The 17,106-nt window shown below is 49.0% G+C and overlaps 1 protein-coding gene across 1 annotated transcript in view; it reads left to right on the forward strand.

Annotated features, from left to right (window-relative positions):
- LPIN1 (lipin 1) overlaps positions 1-17,106 on the forward strand; it is a 94,208-nt gene that overhangs the window by 47,369 nt on the left and 29,733 nt on the right. The window contains exons 5-14 of the mRNA XM_015588248.2: positions 246-562; positions 1,963-2,079; positions 4,255-4,362; positions 7,707-7,836; positions 9,136-9,448; positions 10,448-10,541; positions 11,227-11,414; positions 12,788-12,881; positions 13,658-13,727; positions 16,875-16,967. Coding sequence (XP_015443734.1) covers positions 246-562; positions 1,963-2,079; positions 4,255-4,362; positions 7,707-7,836; positions 9,136-9,448; positions 10,448-10,541; positions 11,227-11,414; positions 12,788-12,881; positions 13,658-13,727; positions 16,875-16,967 — 1,524 coding nt within the window. The remainder of the gene's footprint in view (positions 1-245; positions 563-1,962; positions 2,080-4,254; positions 4,363-7,706; positions 7,837-9,135; positions 9,449-10,447; positions 10,542-11,226; positions 11,415-12,787; positions 12,882-13,657; positions 13,728-16,874; positions 16,968-17,106) is intronic.

A 17,106-nucleotide genomic window follows, 5' to 3' on the forward strand; every position in this document is an offset into this window, starting at 1 on the left:
TGAAATCACTCATAATTACCTCAGTTAGTTACGGTTATAAAAATGAGGGATTCAGTACAAAGTGGTATTTGATGAATTGTCAATCAAATTCGGCAGCCATGTCTCCGGATCACGGTGACGTTCAGTCACACGGCCTGCGTGGCCCTCCCTGGGGAGGGCCGGGCCCCCCGTTAGCACCCGCAGGCCTCGGGCGCCATCCCACTCCGTAAACCCAAGTGAATGAGACTGTCTTGGACCTGTTCCAGGAGGTGATCCCCATGCACCTGGCCACCTCCCCGATCCTGTCAGAAGGAGCCTCGCGAATGGAGTGCCAGCTGAAGAGGAGCTCTGTGGACAGGATGAGAAGCCTGGACCCCAGCACATCGGCCCAGGTCTTGCCTCCCACGGAGACCCCTTCCAGCGGCTCTCTGGTGAAGAAGAGAAGAAAGAGGAGGAGGAAGTCCCAGCTGGACAGCCTGAAGAGAGACGACGACATGAACACGTCCGAGGACGAAGACGTGTTCCCCATAGACATGAGCTCCGACGAGGAGGCGGAGCCACCGGACCCGCCGCCTGGCAGCCGGTGAGTGGGCCGGGCCGGGCCGGGCTGGGCCGGGCCAGAGCGGGCGGGAGGGCTTTGTTCAGCTGCTTTTATAAACTTTCCCCCTCACAATCCCTCATTCTTTTGTTAACGCATTGGAGACCGAATTTTGGAATTCCGAGCACCCAATCTTAAAGTAGCAAAAAGATTTGATGTCACTTGTAACTAAGCGACGGCGGGTGACGCCAGACCTCCTTGGCTGCTGACGTCAGCATCCCAGAGCAGAGCCAGGAAGCAGGAACTGAGCAAGCCAGGGCTTCGTGCACGAACCCGCTGTTAGGACCTCCTCGTTCTCGTTTGAGCACCAGCCGCGTTCCCGGCGCTTGGCTCATCCGTAGCCTGAGGGACCCGGGCTCAGTGTAGAACCGGACCGCTTCCTCTACGCGCAAACGTTTCCTCTTCCGTTTGGATTAGGCCCAAAGTTTAAGACACATCTGTTTTATTTTTTCTCTGTCTGTAACAGCGTGATGACATTCTGTTTCTGCGTATTACTATTTTGGTAAAAAAAAAAACAAAAAACAAAAAACCAGTTTTAAAAGAAAACTCATTTGTAAAGAATATTTGATGTTTCAGATTTTTGTGTCATTCAGTATAATTTTCGCTAATCGTTTCTGTGTCTTGTTAACATAAGGAAGGGGTAAGGAGCATTAGGATTATCCTCCTGCGACTTGGCAGCATGGCATTCATTCCCTAACCGAGAGGCTCGGAACCTCGGGGGCTGGCTTTATCACAGGTCCCCGCCCTGCACTTCCTCGCGTGGCTTTTAATTTAGTGATGGACAGTTCAGGTGACATCAAAAATACAGACAGCTGGCCTCTGAAATAGAGGATCGTACTTTGTAATGATTGTGTTCTACCTGAGATGAGGTAGATTTGCAGCCGTTCGTAATTCTGAGGTACATTTGATTTATGTCATTTATTCATTCTGCTGGACGAAACGCTATCTGTGGGCGCTAATTCGGTTATTCAGCAGCCTCCCCCGTGCATCGCGAGAGGTTCATAATCCCTGGTTCCAGTTCTGGGGCCAATCTGCCTCTTTTGGGAGGCTTTTGGGAGATGACACGTGGAAGGCGACTGTATAAGGTGCTACAATGTCAGTAACAAGCAGTGTGATCATGTCTGTGCAAACACCTGAACAAAATAATTTTACATTTACAATTCAGCCAAAGCACGAATGCGCAAAACACACTTGCCTGTGTCTGCCTGTCGCTTGTCCCCCTCTCTGATGCCTGGAACACGGCTGCGCAGTTTAAAAAGAGATCACGTTAATTTGCAAAGCGCTTAGAGACGATCAGGAACCACTGGAAATTTGCCTTTACTATGCATTACTAATTATCACTAGTAATTCTTTGACTTTAATCTTTTTTTTTCCCTTTTCACCAGAACTCTCTCTAGTACATTCCAAGAAGATATTCTTAAGGAAAACCTTCCCCCGGCGATGACTTATTCTCAGTCAGCATCGTATCCTAATTCTGATAGAGACTGGTCTCCCAACTCCAGGTAAGCTGCTGGTGTGTGTGGCAGTGGGTTCACCTGTCCTGGTCCGGACAATTCGAAGTCAGTGATAGGAAGCGTGTTTAATAAAATAGTGAAACAGAAATAAAAAATGAAATGAGTTAGGACCAGAAAATATGCAATTTAGAGTAGGAGGTACATTACAAGTCAGGGTTAAAAGCAACACGTGCAAGTCGTAATCTTCTATCTAGTATCAAAATTGAACTGCATGTGTAGCTCTTAGCTCCCAGAGGTGACCTTGGAAGGAGGATCACTTGGCAGTTACACAATGCTAAATGTCAACAGGAGAAAATGGGTCCTTTCTTGATACTTATCTCTCTAAAGTGAGATTCAAATACAGAGAGCTTGCCTGAGGCCACTGAGGTCACCCAGGGCTGTTAGAATGACGCCTTCTCCCGGTGTTTAATCCGATCTGCTGAATCTAAGGATATTCATTTCCCTGAAACGAACTTCCGGCGTAAACAGGGAGAAGCAGAGCTGCCCAGCGTGCATATCTCCAAACTGAGAGTCCTACGACTCTCAAGTCACTGACACCTGTGAGGATGTGGGTGCTCGTCTGGGCAGTTTGCAGAACTGGGGAAGGGACAGATCTAAAACATGTCTTCTCAGTAGGGACGATGTCGGCCCAACAGGCCGCACAAAATTTTAGATATTATAATGGTTTGTGGCCAGTGATGAGTCGTAAAGAGAGACACAGTATATCTATGGCATTAAAGTTCGTGCTAGAGGGAGGGCCGTTAAGGAAAAAATGTCTCGTGATGCTCAGGGGTGTGGCGATAATGAGGAAGAGGCCGAGAAATACTGATCTAAGTGATAACGTGACATCTTGGGTTATTCTCACTCCTGGTGTGCTAGATCTATTTCAGGTTTAAAATGGAGGAGTAGGAGTCTCCTAGGGGATCTTAGGGGCTCTGGCATGTGCTACGAAAGCTTTCTGCCTAAAGCCAGTCTCGTGAAAATGCCACCCCGGCTCCAGCTGGATCGGAATAATCTCGTTAATGAGATAGCACAGTGAGCTATGCGTGTGCTGAACTTGAGGTCGGAGAAAAATAGATATGTCACGTGCCTGGTTTCCAGCCAGGACTGTGACAATGAATGTCAGTCAATCAGGGTAGGCTGGGGACCTGTGAGGTCCCCTCATTGAGGTCTGTCAGTCTAAAGACAAGTCCTGTCCATCAGAAACAAATTACTAACTACACATGGAAATTAAAACGTTCTGGCAGCCATCCTGAAAATTTAAAAAGAAACTGATGAACTTAACTTTGATGATGTATTTCATTTGACCCAGCGTATCCAAAATATCATTACAAGTGATCAGTTTAAAAAAAAAAAATCGAGATATTTCACATTCTCGTTTTCATTCAAAGCCCGTGTAATCACTGTGTATCTCACATGTACAGAACATCTCGATTCAGACTGGCCACGTTTTGCATGCTCCATGTCCACTTCCGGCTAGTGGCTATCACATTGGATGGTGCAGACGTAAGACCTTTCTAGAGAGAACCTCGTACATTGTCTCCCGTGGTCTGTAGAGATAAACCCTCGGGAGGGGAACACACTACCGTGGGTACTTCAGGAAGAAAGTATGTGGAATGGTTAGAAACCACTAGTAGGTCGAAAATCTGTTCAAACACCTTATATTAACTGCAAGAATTTAAAGTAAATGTTTAAAACACAACCTTGAATAGGTTTTTCTGTCTTTTCATGTTTTGCTCTGTGAATCCAGAATAATGACTCTGTCAGATTGTGTGGATTAGGCCACTGTCAGAGGCAAATTAGGATAGATACATTTCCATACTTGGAATTATGTATTTTCTTTAAAGAGACAACCGACAGCACCAATTGTCAGCTCTTGCAATATGCGGTTTGATGAAGCACTAAATTCTGACCAGAGAAAAACTATCATTTATGGGCATATGAATGAAAGAGAAAGTGAAATGGGTCTTTTAGCGGTTTCCTGTTTTTGCGGTTAAGAAAATTCATGTCTATTTCTTAGTGATCTCAACATGCCATCCATCGTCTGCCGTTACCAGAGGTCTAAGTGTGTTCCTTTTCTTACAAACGTGGTTGTTAGGAGCGGTCACATACTTTTATATGAAACTTCGTTTTTGATTGACCTATGATTTTTCTTTCTTTTAATGTGTATCCCGTGGCATCCAGTAGCCTGATAGATTGCAACAGGAGCCCCCGTCACCCCGCAGCCGTGGCCGAGGGCGGGCTCTCTAGCTCTTGCCCTCCACAGCCGTCTCGTTTCCACGCTTCGGAAAGGTAGTCGGCGTGTCTCCCCGCCGGGGCGCCTTCCATGATGCTTACCGATCTACCTCCCGACTAACCCAGTTGCTTATGCAATGAAATGAAATGAAATGAAAAATATGATCTAACACTTACGAATCTATTTTACTAACCAACCAAATTCGTTATGCAGAAAGTGCCTAGAGATCCCATGAAATGAAAAATTTGATCTAACTCTTACAGATCTGTTTTACTAACCAAGTTACTTAGGAAGCAAATACATAAAGATTATTATTTTACTTTCATTTTAAGCATTGTAGATTATTCGATTTTTTTTTTTTTTTTAAGTACTAAATTTGACTCTCTGGGAATTATGGTTAAGCATATAGTTCTTCCCAATTCTGGAGCGATTTGAAAAATAGAATAATGAAATAAAAATTGGGAATGTGATCTTCCGTTTTGTGTCTAGGGTTGTTCGACAAATAAGTCTGTGAGATTTTTTTCAGGATGCCACTGGAGCTAAGGGAAGCCAGTGTTATAAATGTTTAAATTGCCTCTTAGACTTTCTGAACTATGGGATCAGGTATTCCCACAGCATTTGTAGGATGGAGTTTTAGAGAACAGCACAGGATCTTCAGGTTCAGGATTGCGGTTTGTCCTCCTGTTGGATGCGGTGGTCTCGGGCTTCTGCCCCCGTCCCCGTTGCTGCCCACGCTCCGACCTGCCCACTCTGTGGACTTAATGCCGTTTAGTCTCACACTTTAGCGAACGAAGTGGTGATTCATTTCCACAGGGGAAGCTCTTTCTTTTTGATTAAAGAACCAAATCTTAGGATGCACTTCATTCAGAGGTTACCTGTGCGGAAGGAAGGTCATTTTAAAATGAGTTATGAGCAGTTATAACCAATTTGCCTAATTGGGACTGGCAAAAATACCGCAAATGTCATGTGGTTAATAAATGCGTTATTTATGAAAATCAGTCAGCGACTTTGTAAGCTTACTTATTTGAACAACTCTTGATCCTAAAAGTCTAATGTTTGATGATGGGAAATTTTGGAATCATCTTTCTCTTTAGTCACGTTCAGTACTGGGAGTCTCCTCCCCAGTTCTCCTTCCCTCGGTCGAGATCCCCTGACGAGCAGGCAGAGTGTGCATGGGCATCGCGTCCAGATTCTTTTGAGAAAGGCCTGTGTGGCCTAAGCGGCCAGCACTCACTCTAGTAGCATCTTGAATGCGAGAGGTGGGGACTTCTAGCCTACGACTGTCACACGGGGCTTGGTTCTCGAGTTTGCAGACCCGAATGCCTCTGTGGAAGCCTTTTGGTGTATGGCTTTCAGGAAGGGCTCAGACTGCCAGGGGTTCTGGAGTCGGGAGATGCTCTAGAACTGTGTTCAGCATTTGTGTTCTCCCAGAGCGCGGTGGCTGGTGATCTCTAGCCCATGGGCCAAATCTGGCCCGCCATCTGTTTCTGTGAAGTTTTATGGGAGCACAGCCAGTTCGCACACTGTCTGTGGCTGCTTTTGCGCTACGATGGCAGAATTGAGTTGTTGCGACAGATCGCATTGCCCACAAAGCCTGAAATATTTGCCTTCTGGCCGTTTACAGAAAAAGCCTGCTCACCCCCTACCCAGAGCAAGCTCAGCCTAATGGGCTTTACTTAATTTAGTGGCAGTGGGTGAGACGATTTATCGTTCTGCAGAATCTATAACAAAACGCAGATTCTGTTTTGCATAATAAATATGATGGCAGGAGCTTTTTACGCAGATGATCTCAGGTTTGAGTGCGGCACCGGCGAGGGCAGGAAGTCGCCTTCTGTGGTGTCTGGAGGAAGGAGGGGTTCGGGTTATACAGCTGTAGGCACGAAGCCCCCTTGCCGGGGGCCACCACGCTCCCTTTGCACGTTTCACTGATACCGAGCTTCAGTGTCAGAAGAGCGCTGACTTTTTGGAGAAAAGCACGAGTTCGGAACTGGAGGACACGTGAGAGGGTGGGGGACGCTCAGGCGTGTGGAGCGCCCGGGGCCCCTTCTCGTGGACCACGCAGGCAGGAGAGCATGTGAGTGGTGGGGGAGGGGACCCCCTTATGCGCTCTCACGGCGCGCCCTCTCGGGAGCCGCCTCTGCACCTGCCGGCAGAGTGGACCCGAGGGTGGACCGCAGCTCCATGCCGTCTGGGCGGGCTGGTGGGCGGTGGGCGCCACGGCAGAAGGAACAAGCCTGCACGCCCTTCCGTGTGAAGCGGAGGAGGGAGCGCCTTGTCCTCTTGGTCCAAATGGCTTGAATGAAGAGAGATCAGGGTCGATTTAGCCACGAAGGGTCCCTGTTCATCCATGAGGTCTGCTGGTCCTGACAGGAAAGCCGTATTCACACGGGCTTGAATCTAGCTGAGACAGATATAGTGAGAGGCAGTCTGTGAAAGAAGATGCGACAGGGAAATTATGGTGGCTTTGTTTCTCGGCTTATGCCGTCTCCCTCTGGAGGAAATGATGCGGGAAAATAAAGACAAGGGATAATTAAGTGGATATTTTTTTCCCATCTGAACGTTGTTTCGAATATGGTGAGAATTTTGTGGATCAGTTGATTACTCTCAGCTGGTGACTTCGGCTGGACGGAAATAAGAGCTTTTTTATGTCTTGAGTAAAAGTCTATGTATATAGAAAACATAGAGATGAGAACGTGAGCTACAGCCACTTAAAAGCTGGCCCGAGGATTAAGCCTTGTGATGAGTTGTTACAGGAAGGGCCTTAGCAAGGAGGAATTTTCGAAGTATTCCTGGAATGTCTAACGTTTCATAAAATTTCAGCTTGGAGGCTCCTGCCACGTTAGCGAGTTGATTTGTGGCATCCGGCACGTGTGGTAAGGTTGTCACATGATGCACTTGCCCTGTTTTCAAAGCCCATGCAGAGTCATCACTGTTTTAAGCCCAGAACGTGATGTGATGGGTGTGTGTAGGAGGCAGCCAGGACCCTTTGGCGGCTGCTGAGAGTTGAGAGATCTGATTTGGAAAGTGGAGTGCAGGAGAGGTGAGCTCAGGGTGTGACAGGGTGAGATGGGATAAAATAAAAACAAACTCTCTTTTCCTCTCTCTTCATCTCTCTCTTTTGTTTCAATTTCCCCTTTTTAACATTCCCTCTGATCTTCTCTCTCTTGGAATCTGGTGGCAGGTTGGGGCGGGGTGACTTCCCTTGGGAGCATCTTCCACCTGGACGGTTGTTCTGTGGACCCCTGGTGGCCACGGATGAGACGTGTCCCAAAGCCATGCTCCTAAGGCAATGGTGGCTTGGGTGCATTTTCTGGGCTATTCAAACCACAGAACTCTGGTCCCAAAACATTTTTAAAAAGCTTCTCTTCCCACTTTAATCACGTATCTCTGTTTTTTTAAGTCCTTCAGGTTCCCGGCCTTCGACGCCTAAAAGTGATTCAGAATTGGTCAGTAAGTCCACGGACAGAGCGACGCAGAGGAACAACCTAGAAATGCTCTGGCTGTGGGGAGAGTTGCCACAAGCTGCAAAGGTCAGCTTTCCCCCCTTCAGTTCTGTCATGCACCGAAGACAGCTCCTAAAAACGTGAGCTGGACATGACGTTTTCTTTCAGGGCATTTGATTTCATATTCCAATGTAGTATAAGAATCTTGAATTATATTATTATATTTCAAGCTATGTTTTTTTTTTTTTTTAATTATCATCAAGTCCTTGGAAGATGCCATGGCCGCTTGTATCCCCAGTAAATATTTGTAATGTGAACAAATGAATGAATGAATGAATGAGTGAGTGACAGTTGGACGCGTTCCTATTAAGACTCGAGATGCACAGCCCTTTGGAGAGCAGGTCTGTCGAGGCTGAAGCCGCAGATTCCGGCTCTTTCTAGATTATATTTAGCTTTCATGGAAAACGCTGAGATCTCTGCCCACAAGCTATAGTGCTGACCCAGGCAACCATCTTTACAAATCCGTGTCATTCGTTGCTGGAGAAACGGCATCGAAGTGCAGACTCATCACTTCTGGAAAAACAGTTCCGACCACAGACTCGCTGTGCCATTGTTTCTGTTTGTGAGATCAGAGGCAGACGTGAATACCCGCTTCTCCCTTTCCAGGGCACCAATCGCATTCCGATTTTTGTTTGGGTGACTCTGTTCTATAACTAGAAAGTCCTTGGAGAGACAGAATCCGAAATGCTAATTTCTCACCCATGTGAACCAACCATTGAATCTCCGCTTTTTTTGGGGTTGAAATAGAACATGTGTACTTAGAAATACCTGGATCGTAAGTGTATAGATCAGTCGGTTTTCACACTGTGGACGTGTCCATGCGACTTGTACCCAGACGGAGATGTGGGACTTAACCAGCCACGCGGAATCCACCGCCCCCACCCCTAACCGACCTCCCACAGGACAGACGCACTCTCGGCTCCAACCGCAGAGACGGGTTTTGCAAGAGTGACCCTGTTGTCGTGTGACGCTGGGATTCGTGTCTTCTCGTCACTGCAGACCCCCCCACCGTGTCACTCTCCTGTCTCCTGACGGGCATTTGGGTCGCTTCCGCCTGCTGGTCACTACTTCCTTCACTCCCGCTCGGCAGTTGATGTTCTATACGAAAGTCGCTTTGCTTTGGGAGTAATATTCTTGATATCTGGACCGTTTGGCAGGAATGGAGCTCACGAGGGGTCACCGGTGACTCCTGAGGCTTAAGCCTCTCCCCGCAAACTGTGGACAGTTGGGCAGATCCTTGTGGCTGCTTGCGCTTCTTCGCTCAACTTCCTTTGTCTGTTGGTCCGTGCTTTGACTTCTCCGTCTGTCTCTCTCCTTTCAATCCAGTCTCCACACAAGATGAAGGAGTCCAGCCCGTTGAGCACTAGAAAAATCTGCGATAAGATGCACTTCCAGGCCATTCTCAGTGAATCTTCGGACGGGTTCAGCGACCAGTCGCCGACACCGGCCGGGGGGCGTCCTGTGCAGCCGCTTTTGGAGGAGAACAAGTCTCAGACAGAGATGCAGTTTGAGAATGAAGAAGACCTTGAGGCCTTGGGAGCCGCAGCCCCGCCCTTACCCACGGCCGAAGCCCCCAAACCCCTCTCTGCCGGTGTAGCCTCGACAGCAGGCAAGACGGACTCGCCGGCCAGGAAAAAAGGTGCGGGGGCGGGGCTCCCGGCTCCGGCCGGGCAGGTGGGCGCGGGCTCCGCACTTTCCCGCCATCCCCTGGACGGTTGAGAACGCAAGGTGGAAACTGAACCGTGACGTCTGTCGTGTTCAGTCTGTGGCCTTTGGCTGATATGTTAATTAGGTGGATCGAGTCACAGAGAATCAGACGCGAAGGGGGCCTTGGGGACCGGGTAGCGGACCCCTCATTTCACAGCTCGGCGTGCTGGGGCCCAGGGGGCTCAAGCCCTTTTCTGCAGGCTCTGGGACTCCGCGGAAGAAGCTGGTTATTAAGCTGATCCTGGTCCCTTTCCTTTTGCCCCTAGTTCCTTTCTAGCACGTGACTCTTTTAAGCTTCTGCTTGTCACGGCTCAGATGACCATCTGTTTGTTTTGCCTGACTCCTGGACTAGAACATGTGCTCCACGAGATCAAGGATCTTTCTGGCCCGTTTTACCTTTGCTAACAATAGCAGTCGGCACATAGTAGGTGCTCCATAAACCCTCGTTAAAGGCACACTAGCAGGGCGCATGTCAGGAGTGATGACGTCAAACCTCATCTTTTAGCCACTTGGCTTCATACAGACTCCTGGATTTGTGTGAACTGGTGACGTCATTCTCCAGCGTGTTGATGGGGAAGTGAGTGCTTCATGAAAGCCTTGTCACGAAATAACGATGCTAATCGCTTTACCATCGTGACTGCTTGGTGCCCAACAGGCACTTCACAGATGGGCAGCTGAGGGTCAGCAAAGTTACAGAACGTGACCCAGGTCACACAGTTGGCAAGCGACGGTGGCATGCGTCGAGCCGGGCGCCCGCCTGCATTACGGCCATGCTGTACCGCTGACTTCCGACTGTGTGACTCGGGAGCCGTTCGGGCACTTGTGAGCACATTTGCACACTGTGCTTTAACGCCTTTCTGGAGACACTCAGGAGTCCACGGGGTGGTTTTTGGAAGAATGATGTTCTGACTTGAGCCATTGACTCTTGTAGACAAACGAAGCAGACACCTTGGTGCCGACGGCGTCTACCTGGATGACCTCACAGATATGGATCCCGAGGTGGCTGCTCTGTATTTTCCCAAAAAGTAAAATTTCTCTTTATTCCTCATATCATTTCGTATAATCTGAATAGTAATCCGTGTGAGTCCACTTTTTCCTTCTATTTGACTGGAAAGTAAGAAAAGGCAGCGGGAGGCTCGCATTTCCCTGTGAAAAGCAACCAGTAAACACCGCGGACTTTCTCCGCAGATGGAAGCGTGTGGATGTATCGGAGTGGCTGGCTTTCCACGTTCCGAGCAGGAGCGCAGGCACAGGGCCGTGTCCCCTGATGACACCGGTGGGGTCGCAGTGCTCACTGGCCCACAACCCAAACCCACAGCGAGGCGTGGGCAGCTGCCACGCTCTCCCCCTCTAGGAAAGGGGTCTCCCCGGCCCCTTGGGGGTCTATCTTTAGTTCTCCCGTGATCTGCAGAGGGGGCCAGCCCCTTGCAGGGCACACACACAGAACTGCAGCCTCCTAGGACAGTTGGTTCATCTCACTCGGGTTTGGGAGGGGAGACAGGGAGATACAATAGGAAAAAATAATGGTCTCTCCTAAGGTGATTGATTTAGCTTGTCTGTTTGTCATGTGCTTTAATGAACAGCCTGCCCCCTGGTGGTCGTTTGCTGCTCCGAGGGGTGGCAGGTTGCTGGAGTGAGTCATCTAGTGTCCGCGTGAGACCTAGGCGAGGAAAAAACCCTCAGGACACCTTCTCTTCTTCCTGCTTCCAGCGGGGACCCTGCCGGGCTCCCCAAACACGCCGACAGCGGAGCCCGGTCCGCCAACCAGTCTCCTCAGTCCGTGGGCAGTTCCGGCATCGACAGTGGCGTGGAGAGCACCTCGGACGGCCTGCGGGACCTGCCGTCCATCGCCATCTCACTCTGCGGGGGCCTCAGCGACAACCGGGAGATCACCAAAGGTACTGGCCGGGCGCGGGGCTGGTCTTCAAGCCAAGAGCGCCCTCGTGTGGCAGCCGGTCAGAACGGCCAGAAGCTTGGACTTCTGTACGGAGCTCACTCCCGTCAGAAGTCACTTTCACTGTGTGGCTAATGACAGCACGAAGGACAGCACTCGTTGCTCATGAGCTGCATGTTGCTGGCTTGCACTTGGCTGACCTCTGGGTTCTCTTGTTCACACATGGCTTCAGGCAGAACAAGGCCATTGGGGTCACTTGTTGCCAGGTGCCTTTGCCGAGCATGGTGTGTGTCTTCTGGCCCCGCCCATGCCAGCCCTGCGGAGCTGTGGGAGCCTGCAGCCCAGAGGGGCCGGCAGTACGATGAGAGCAGAGCACAGCGTTGGCAGGGTGCAGAAACGCGGTGGGCTCTTAGCGGACGGAGGGACGCTTCCCAGTTGGATCTGAAGGATGCTCTTAGGGTTGGCTTGGGGGATGAATGAATTCATAGCATCCATCATCTTGGTAAAGTGATTTCCCAGTGTCTCGTGATAGTCACATGGCGAGGTGGCCCAGGACCCCTGGTTGAGGCTGCCAGCCATGACCCATGATGGTCTGAAGTTATAGCAGGGAGTGGGGCGAGGGCATGTGTTTCCTCCTGCCACTCAGGAGCCCCGACCTTCCCTTCCTGCCCCGAGAGGCCGTCCTAGACTCCTGTCTCCATTCTGAAGTACCTTCAAGGCTTTGTGGATTTCTTCTTGTGCAGAGATTGGGCCCCTTATTCTGGCATCTGTTCAGCTCATTCATCACCCTGATGATGAACGAAACCAAGGTTGCCTCCTGGCCCTGTGGCCTTCCCTCCCGCTCTGCATGTGCTGGGGCTGGGTCAGCCACTGTGCCTGCAGGTGACAGTGGTCAGAATCCCACCTGCTGATGTTGAGTGAGCCCTTGTCTAGGCAGGACACTGAGCTGTGTTCAAGATCTCACCATCTGCACAGGGGGAACTGGGGTGTGGGGAGACTAATCACAAGGTCACACAATGAATGCGACTTAAACCGAGGTCACCTGGTCTCCGGGCCCTGCTTATTCATCTTCAGCGGATACGTGTTTGCCGTATTTTCCACACCCCTGCCCTCTGCGTGAATGCGTGTGCCCTGAGTTAGGGTTCGCGCCCCTCCCCCACATCCTCAGACTGCCCAGCCTTCCTCTACTCCTGCCTGGATGCTGCCCCCAAACAGACCGAAGCCCTCTTTACAAATGCATCATAAGAATCGTTTGCGCAGTCGGAATGTATAAACTCCTTGAAAACTTACCTGTGGACACGAGTGAGTGAAAATAGGCCTATTTTTTTTAACCAGATCTTTCTTACATTCCCCCGCTCCCCTGTGGTTCTTTCACAGATGCGTTTTTGGAGCAAGCCGTGTCATACCAACAGTTCGTGGACAACCCTGCCCTCATCGATGACCCCCATCTTGTGGTGAAGATCGGGAACAAGTACGTTTCTCTTGAGGGCCGTCCTGGCAATCACGTGATACCCTTTCAGCTTCAGTTTTTCAAATTCAGAGACCTAGACAGTCGACCTTAGAAGTTGTTTTATGTATTTGCATTTTGTTTTATTTAAGTCTCTGTTAAAATCGATTATTGTCAGTTCACTATTGGCAAAATGCCACGTTGCGAGGTAGATGGTAGGTTGATGTAACTATTGATCTTGTGGATTTTGATACCCATCTGCCCCGATTTCATGCTGGAACGTGGAAGGTCACGGGCCCATGGGACTGTGGCCCAGGGGTAACAGCATCGACTGCGTGTCCACCCCTGAAACCTTCCTCGCGTGAGGTCGAGGGAAGTGCAGGGTCTTTGTAGACTGTCGGCGAACTTTTCCCCCCAAGAGGAAGTCATGGAGGTTTATGCATCAACTAACTTAGGGTTAGCTAGTGGCCTTTTCCCTGGAAGCGTGGCCACGAAGGCCACAGCATATTGGTGGCTTGATACACGGTGGAGCTTGGGCTGCTCTCCAGCTGGCTGCAGGGGTCCCGTCACCTCTGACTGGCTGTGCTGCTGCCTCGGCGGCTGCTTGTCCCCGTGTGGACACGGCGGGCTTAGCTGGAGAGGGTGGGACTTAGGGGAGGGCTGGGGGTGTAGGCAACAGTGTTGGGCTCTTTAAGGGCCCTGCTGGAGTTCTGGAACTTTCCATGACACTTCTCATGACATTGGAAAGACTTCAGTCTGACCTTCGGTCTTTTGACCTTTACTTCGTTGCTTCCTGTCAGGTACTACAACTGGACGACAGCAGCACCGCTGCTCCTGGCGATGCAGGCCTTCCAGAAGCCTTTGCCAAAGGTGAGCTTTACCCAGGAAGAAAAGCGGACAAAAGTGATGGACGGATTCCTCGGTGGGGGGGATGGGGTGGAATTGAAATTTTATTTTAAAAACACAAAGTCAGTTACAGCTGTGCTCTTCCCAAGTTCACGAGTCCAAACGTCAGGGGTTCCGCGTCTGTCTGCCTTGTGCCTCTTGCACCTTGAACGTCCCCTCCCCTCCCGCTACTCAAGGCAGACCCTGCCACTTGTGGCCGTGCCGGATCCAGTCCTGCCTCCTCCAGGGTTCCTTCCCCAGCACCCGCCATGCCGGGGTCGCAGGCGGGGTCAGAGCAGACGGATGCCCGATGTCAGAACCCGGGGAAGACGAGGGGAGGGGGCGGGGGGCGGCACACCGGATGCCAGGCCGCCCAGCCGGGAAGCGAGCCCCGGGCCCGCGTGGCCAAGGAGCGGCGAGTGCGGGGCCCAGCAGCTCCCCGCTGCACGTGAGAGCAGGCGAGTGGCCGCGAGGAAGGGGCACAGGGAGAGGGCGGAAGCCCCACGGCAGTCACTGCGCCCTCATCATCCCCCCGAAGGTTCACTGAGCACTCGGCCGGGAGCTGCTCCTTGTTTCAATGCCGCGTCCTCCTACACGCGCTTTCTGCTGCAGAGACGCTGTCTTAATGCTCATGTCCTTTGTTCACTCAGCGAGTGCTTCGCACAGCTTCGGGCGTGTAGTCTGTCAGATGGTCCCCATCCCCGAGGTTCCCGAAGGTCTAGTTCGGCTTTGTTGAGTGTGTGCGCGCCTCTCTGGTTGCGTGTGTGTGTGTGTGTGTGTGTGTGTGTGTGCGTGCGCGGGATGTATGTGTGTGTTGGGATTTGGGGTCATGGCCACGTCTTCGGTGGTGTGTATGCGTGTGTTGGGATTTGGGGTCATGGCCACGTCTTCGGGGGCCCTTTATCTGTGACTGTTCCCTGTACGCCGGTGGGGTTGTGCTTTCCCGCATGGGTTTTGTTTTGTCCCTGCCAGGCTCCTCATGGTGTCCACAGCCTGGGACAGAGCTTTATGATACATGTGTCTGCTCCCAGTGCCATGGAAATACCGCTACAGGATTTAGTGCACAGCGAAGGAAGCACACACTGCTCCTACATGCAAAGAAACTAGTCTTTGTGATATGCATCCTAAAGCTTTTTACGAGTTGTCGATAATTTTTTGACCGTTTATGGTGTTTTTCTCATATATAATTATATTTATATTTAGAATTTTTCAGTCCTTTATGACTGTTGGGTTTTGTGTTACACTTGGAACGGCCCTGCTTCCCCATTTCCAAAACTTGTGGAAAGGCACCCTGCTCCTCTTCTAGTACTTTCTTAAATCTTTGATGCATCTAGCTTTTATTTGGAGAGTAATGGGTGAGGTATCGTGAACCAAATCACCTTTTTCCCAGCTGGTTATTGAATCAGGATACTTTGGTTGCCGGAAACAGAGTAACTACAGGTGACTTAAATAATAGGGGTTTATTATCATGTAAAAATCTTAGAGGTTGATAGTTGCAGGCTTGACGGATTCGGGTCAGCTTCTCTGTGGTTTCCTTGGCTTTCCCTTGGTGATCACAAGGTCCCTTCGTGACCACACGTCATCTCATACAACCACATCCAAAACAGGAAGGACAGAGGCTGGCTTCTCACAGTTCATTGGCCACAACTAGGTCACATGACAACCTCCAGACCAGTCGCTGGCAAGACAGTGGAACGATTGTGAATGGTGTAGACCAGTGGAGGTTCAGCCTTGCACTGAGCCCGCCTTCCCGGAACATCTCGTATAGTTGATTCTTGAACCGAGTTCTGGATGTGTTGGCAAGAAAGAAAGGGGACGGCGACCAGGGTGGCATCGCTGCCTAATTATCCCAGTACCTTTAGTTAATGAACTCTTGCCCCGCCCCCCACCCCCCAACAGGCGATTACAACTTTAGCAGTTATTACATTTCTCTGTGAATGTGTGAATGTAGATTTATTTCTGGACTTTTCTGTTCTGTTACTACTTTTGCTCCTGTACCAACTCTGCATTCTTTTAATTGCTGTAGTTTTAAATATATTCTAATACATAGTAAGGCTTGTGCCTTCTTATTACTCATCCGTCTGAGAATTTTCTTGGCTATTTTTGTTTGTTTTTCCAATGAACTTTAGAATCAGTTTGTCTAGGTTTTTTTTTTTTTTTTTTTAAATTCTTGGGGTTTTATTGCATTTATGGATGAATTAGGAGGGGATGGGTAATGGACATCTTTATGGATTGTCTCATTCATGAACAGGGTATGTGTGGTTTGTATTTTCGTATATTCAGGCTTTCTTTTGTCTCAGGTAGGGGTATTTTAAATGATAAGAAGAAGCACACATCAGGCTAAATATGTGAATTATTTATCTTTCTTCTGACCTGCAACCTGTTGGGTTGAAAGACTAAATCTTTCTTTCTGGTTAGCTGATGTGTCAGCTACCCGATAGTTCTATGACCCCAGGAAGGGGAATTAGATAGCGTTTCCCTTGGGACTGGAATTAGCCTCAAGATAGATATTTTGTTCTTTGCAAATACTTAGAAATTCTTAGTTCACATTTAATCTTCTCTCATCAAACTTTCATTTATTTAGAGAAAGAGTATGAATTTTCTTTTTAGCACTTGAGATTTTAAGTACATCTATTAATATTCCACGTGTCAAAATTTGGAAATTTACATTTACTAAAAACATCCTGTGCGTTTTACTTTTTGTTTAAGACTTTTTTACCCTATACTCCATATCGATCATTTCTTTTTTTATAATCATCATATTGAAAGTAATAATATCTTAACCAGTAAGCCACTTTAATTTGAAAACTTCTGGTCTTACTAATCACTAATGATTTTCAATGCTTTCTTTTTTTGTTGTTGTGTTGTATTTTTTTTTTTTTGGTTGTTGTTTGTTTATTTCTTTAACATACTCTTAAGTCATCATGCTTAAGTTACCTTAATTTAATTTTGGACGCCATTAGGTTTTGCTTTTCGAAAATTTTTAATTCGCAAATAGTATGTTGGTGTTTTCTGTTGATTATTATTTTTTTAAATCTTACTTTAATTTGCATGTGTATGTCTTTTGGTTTGAATGTGCTAAGTTGATCTTTTTTTGGTTCCATTATTTATGTTCCCATCCATTTAAAACAGGCCACGGTGGACTCTATCATGAGGGATAAGATGCCCAGAAAGGGAGGAAGATGGTGGTTTTCATGGAGGGGAAGAAATACCACAATCAAGGAGGTAAGCATGGAAAACAAGAGTGTTTCTGCTTAGCTCAGTAAACATTTGGGTTTCGCGAGGCAGAGTTTTTTCCAGCTCTTATGTCGGAGGACTAAGCATACGCCGTAACACTGAGTTTATAGGGGCCAGCTCCGCCTCA

The sequence above is a fragment of the Pteropus alecto genome, unplaced genomic scaffold (assembly GCF_000325575.1).
Source record: "Pteropus alecto unplaced genomic scaffold, ASM32557v1 scaffold61, whole genome shotgun sequence".
NCBI lineage: Eukaryota > Metazoa > Chordata > Mammalia > Chiroptera > Pteropodidae > Pteropus > Pteropus alecto.